Consider the following 5,326-nt stretch of genomic DNA (forward strand, 5'->3'; position numbering starts at 1 on the left):
TACAAAAGAAAGAAACATGACATTTTAAATCAAATATCAAAGATAAATGACATTTTTGATTTAAAGAAAAGAAATTTGTTCACCTAATAATTCAGTGACTTCTGTATGGACTTGAAGTTTGTTACAATATTTTGAATTATACTAATAATGTAAGAAAAATTATATATCAACCTTCCACGAGTCGAATACAAACTTAGCTTGACAAATTAATCCAAATAGCCGCTCATCCAATTGCTTAAACTAAAAATAGTCGGTGGAGATATAATATATGCATAATTTATGTTCTATATGTGTATAATTACGTATAATCAATATATAAATTATGTATATAACTAGAAAAAGTAAATAATGAATATGTCCGGCTACAAACTTTGGGTATGTTGGGATGTCATGATTGGGCCTCATGGATTTCTGAGCCCAAATCCACCCGAAATTCAGACCCTAAACCCAATTGATATCGGACTCTAACCCAACTTCAAATACCGCCATATACTCTCTCATGGCTACAAAGTCGCTCTTTTTCCACTTCCTCTCCGACGAAATCCCCGCACTTCTCTTTCTTCGGCAGAAAATCATCACTGTAAATTTTATTTCTTTTTCCTGTTAATCGCTTTTCCCGTCTGAGTTCTTACGAGGTGTTTTTTGTTGAATTAAGATATGCATGTGTTCGATTCTACGATCATCATTAAATTCATGGGAAAAATTATCCAATTAGATGTTTCTCTGAATGGAGAAAAGTGATTTTTTTATGTTAATACCTAAGTGACCAATTTTTATCCGTTTCTCTGTAAGGTTCTTTGGGAGGCTTATTGTGTAGCCCATGCACATGAGTCAATTTTATTGCGACATTTAGACAATTGTACATTAATTAATGACTAGGAATTGAAGTGTAGTTTAGGACATTGTGATATCTAACTTGGACCTGTTTCAGAATCCTGCCACAAAGGTGTACCATAGACTTTTGGTCTATTGGATCGTTGCTATAGTATTTCTTTTTTTCTTAATGCAACAGTTGAAGGTACGAGACTTGCATATCAGTGTAATGATGAGTGTGATGAGAGTTAGATTTAGGGGACATCTAGTTTTAGAGAAATTTACATGTTGAGTATTTGAATGAAACAGACTCGGATACTGCGAAACATATATTGAAGATTCATATAGTTGACTTTAACTGGTTTGGGATTGAGTTTTGAGGCAGGCTTGACTAGTAGATTGATTGCAGGACCTGTCTAGTTTTTTCTGCAACCAGGGGCCAGGTTGTAACTAATCACGGAACCTGATTCTTAATTTTTGGATGATGGTTATATTTGGGTCTATATTGCATCTATGCCCTCCCATTATCGTGTTAGTGCAGTTCTTGGTATACTTTGATGGTTTATTTTATATCGGCAAGTTGAGCAGTGCGCTTTGTGTAGAGATCCGTAGGACTGATTAACATGGATATTCATTTGCAATACAGACTAAGCTCGTGGATTTTCTTGCAATATGATTTAACTCTTAGGGATTAAGTTTCTCTCTGGTGAATTAGTACTACAATTAAACAACCTGTACATGTTTTGATTAAGGAATTGGCCCTTTTATGAGTTTTTTTTAATTAATTCTTGGGTTATTCTGATAATGGTACTTCTATTGCCTTCACTTTTATCGTACTTTAATTATGAAGCTAGTGCTTTCTGTTATATTTTCTTAATGTTCATATGTTATACAAACCGGTCATGTCAAATTGCTGACCTGTAGCAACTTTTGTGCTTCAAGATTGGCTTATGAAATGTTAGATAATAGACAAAGTGATATCACCTATGATACGGGACATCAGTATGCTGAAAGATATCTTTCATGATTTTTAAAATGTTTGGCTATTAACTTGTTATACATGCATTTTTATGGGTTTCTTCATAAAATGGGCTACATGTCTTATTGCACTCATGAATCAATGCTTTTATATCATGATTATTCTGCACATGCAAGATACTATTAGTTTGTTTCTCCTTATGATTTATAAGCATGGCAGCTCTGCAATAATCTTCTCTTACACTGTGCTTTCCATTGGCTGTAAACAGATAAAGTAACCTAGTACCCATGGAAGCAGCTAATAACACTGATGTTAGTACTGAAGCAAAACCACAAGTCATATACCGCTGCAAGAAATGTCGAAGGATTGTTGCATCAGCAGAGCAAGTTGTTCCACATGAACCCGGAGAAGGCCAAAAATGCTTCAAGTGGAAAAAGAGAAGCAACAATCCCTGGGATCAGGAGGCACCTCAATGCTCCTCAATTTTTGTTGAGCCCATGAAGTGGATGCAAGTTGGTGAGTCTCATTCCTATCTGTTCCTTTATTCCTACGAAAAATTGCTTTCCATCTTTCAATTATTAATGTAGCTCAAACTCATCTAACAGTTGAAGATGGTTGTGTCCAAGATAAGCTTCAGTGCCTGGGTTGCAAAGCACGTCTCGGTTACTTCAATTGGGCAGGCATGCAGTGCAACTGTGGAGCATGGATTAACCCCGCATTTCAGCTGCACAAGAGTCGATTAGATGAATGCCAACTTTAAGTATTTGCAGGTTTCTATTGAGACGTGGTTAGTGGTTATGTAAATTGGTTAAAAACTTACAGTCTTCCTGCATATTATTAGGGTATAGCTATATGATATTTGGAAGTATATTGACCAAATCCGAGTTAGAATCACTTAACCCCAATATATTTCTTTGAAAATCTGGCAAAAGTCGCCTCTGCTCAAGCTCAAGTTCGTCAAAAATGGCAAATAGGACGAATGCCCTCTTTTATAAATCCGCCCAGGCAGCCTTCGGAATTGGGCCTCTATCGTGGCTTCAATCGTGGCCCTTGATCCTGGGCTTCAGTCATGTCCTCGATCATGACCTCGAGTCTGGGACTCGGTCATAAGCAGACGGTTTTTGATTGATGATGGAGTACTCGATGTAAAGTTCATCTCAAGTAATTAAAGCCTAATGGAATTGCGAACAATTTCATTTATCTCTTTGAATGAATTTTTCTATCAAAGGTGGTCACTTCTCTATATAAGTCTGCCAACTACTTAATAGTTTCATGCTGAGAGATCAAATAGTGAATCAAATAGCACGTAATATTCATATTTTGACTCTTCTCTTGCAGTCATTTTAACTAACGAATCTGTATTGCCAATAAAGCCTGAATCCTTATTGAATGACTGTCTTGATCTCTCGCAAGTCAGACTTGCCTTTTATATTCTTGTTAGTGGAATAGAAAAGGGTTAAAATTGACACTAGTTAAAGGAACCAAAAGCGAAAAGGAAAAAAACACAACAAAACAGAGCAAAAAGAAACATGAAAGGTATTTTTCCATCACCCTTTTGATCCAAATACATCTAAGATTAAATTCTTCCCAATGCATCATTTCCCTTATTGGCCAGCAGCAAAAGCTTCAACTGGGAAAGTTTTGGTGATGCCAGCGAGACTCTTGAACTGAATCTTGCCGGTGGGAGGATCATCCACAGTGATCTCATTAACTGGAGGCCATAGCATTCACTCCCTTAAGCTTCTTGATTCTCTTCTTTTCCATGTATCCATTTATTTCAGTGTCATAACTTACCAGTTTGCTGATCATCTTGAATTTGTTTCAACTTTTTTCTTTTGCAGGATCCACATGTAACCTGTGTTGTTCACGAATCCCACTTCAATCACATTGGCAAGAGGGAGAAGCCCCATTGGAAGTCCGAACTCTTCGAGTAGGGAAACCGCCATTTTCAAACCTTCCTCGTTGCCCTTCTTGACAATTGCTCCTTGCTTCTCTGCCATGATAGCTTGGACTTCTCACTACTTTCTTCTTAATTAAGGAAATGCTTGTTCTTGATGACCGTTTTGCTTCTCTGCTTGATGGGAAAGTGGGAAACTGAATTTTTATTGTGTTGCTCCTATACGAAGAGACAAAATACTCGATGGACAACCCAATGTAAAGAGCATTGTACTAGTCACCAAAGCTATGGTTTTCGCTTCAGGCTGGTCCTAAATTTTATCAAATTCAATTGTTCTGCAATCTTTGGACATGCTTGGAGGCAAAAGGTGTGTCGGTTCCTTACATTATGGCGATTCAGGACGTGTATAATGGGGCTAAGACACGGGTAAGGACAGTAGGAGGCGACTCTGAACATTTTTCGGTTATTATGGGGCTACATCAAGGCTTTGCGCTCAGTCTATTCCTATTCGCCCTTGTGTTGGACGCTTTAACACACCATATTCAAGGGGAGGTGTCATGGTGCATGCTATTCGCCGATGACATAGTTTTGATTGATGAAACGCGAGTCGGTGTTAACAAGAGGCTAGAGGTTTGGAGACAGGCTCTTGAGTCTAAGGGTTTCAAGCTGAACAAGACGAATACAGAATACCTGGAGCGTGTTAGACAATCACCTAAAGACCACGGACACGTGACTTATCCTAGCCGGCAGTTGTATGAGTAATTTGTAGGTGTAAGTGTTTATGTAAGTCTCAAACTCTATTATTGAGAATGTTGAGGCAAATATACCTCTGTGTAGATAAGGATGGAAGGGTTAATAGGACTCTCCTATATAGTGTATAAATATCTCATCATATGCACCGTTGACACAACGAAAGAAATAGAGTTCCAAATATTCTTCATTTTATTGAATTTCTTCATGGTATCAAAGCTTAGTGTCACGGAACCGTTTTTCTGATGGTTCGGCGAGGGCAGCAAAGTAAGCCTGACTGCTACCTAGCTTCAGCCCTTAGACAATAATTAGCACAATCGTGCTAAAGCGATGGCAATCACACGAAACAAGCAAGAAAGCTTTGAGATAAAGAGACTCGAATTTGGGAGGCAAGTGCCAATTTTCTGTTGTGTTTATTCAATATCTGATGCCTTACAAAGAATGAAAACAAAGCCTATTTATAGAACCAAAATGGCTATACAAAGGGTTGGTTGGCTGTCTAAAACAGCTTGGTGCATTCCAGCCTGGAAAGGTGCCTGGATTCCTGGATGAAAAGCTGCCTGGATTCCTGCCTGGATTCCTTAATGGGAAGGTGCCTGGATTCCTGCATGAAAACCTGGAAAGGCAGACTTTGTGGGATATGATGTCAGCCATGACCTTCTGATGGCAGTCCGAGAGTTGAGCTCGGACAAGGCTCGCTATCGCTGGTTTTGCTGAAAATTAATAGGTGCGATGGCGGGGCGGTGCACGCTCCCCCACCTGAAATGGCGACGACCCCGGCGCCACACAACTGAAGATAATCGTGGACTTGTTCCTTGAACTGCCACAAGTCTTCAAACTTCTCCCATGATGCCTCCTCTAACGAAGTTCCTTTCCAATGAACAAGG

The 5,326-nt window shown here is 38.8% G+C and overlaps 1 protein-coding gene across 2 annotated transcripts; it reads left to right on the top strand.

Annotated features, from left to right (window-relative positions):
- Positions 1-449: 449 nt before the first annotated feature.
- Positions 450-4,612, top strand: LOC104102824 (probable inactive dual specificity protein phosphatase-like At4g18593). Of its 2 annotated transcripts, XM_033657864.2 has the most exons (4): positions 450-580; positions 2,061-2,308; positions 2,398-2,579; positions 3,634-4,612. In XM_033657864.2, exons 2-3 carry the CDS (start codon positions 2,080-2,082, stop codon positions 2,550-2,552), a joined length of 384 nt encoding a protein of 127 aa, XP_033513755.1. In that variant the 5' UTR covers positions 450-580; positions 2,061-2,079; the 3' UTR covers positions 2,553-2,579; positions 3,634-4,612. The 2 variants fall into 2 exon arrangements, with proteins under 2 accessions (XP_033513755.1, XP_009608955.1); XM_009610660.4 differs by lacking the exon at positions 3,634-4,612 and having other exon boundaries at positions 2,398-2,983.
- Positions 4,613-5,326: the final 714 nt, after the last annotated feature.

The sequence above is a fragment of the Nicotiana tomentosiformis genome, chromosome 2 (genome assembly GCF_000390325.3).
Source record: "Nicotiana tomentosiformis chromosome 2, ASM39032v3, whole genome shotgun sequence".
Classification (NCBI taxonomy): Eukaryota; Viridiplantae; Streptophyta; class Magnoliopsida; order Solanales; family Solanaceae; genus Nicotiana; species Nicotiana tomentosiformis.

What these genes read in the sequence shown, in the direction of transcription:
- LOC104102824 (XM_033657864.2), top strand. Translation starts at nt 2,080, where the DNA reads ATGGAAGCAGCTAATAACACTGATGTTAGTACTGAAGCAAAACCACAA. An exon ending in CATGAAGTGGATGCAAGTTG is followed by an intron (nt 2,309 to 2,397) that starts GTGAGTCTCATT and finishes CTCATCTAACAG; the next exon opens with TTGAAGATGGTTGTGTCCAA.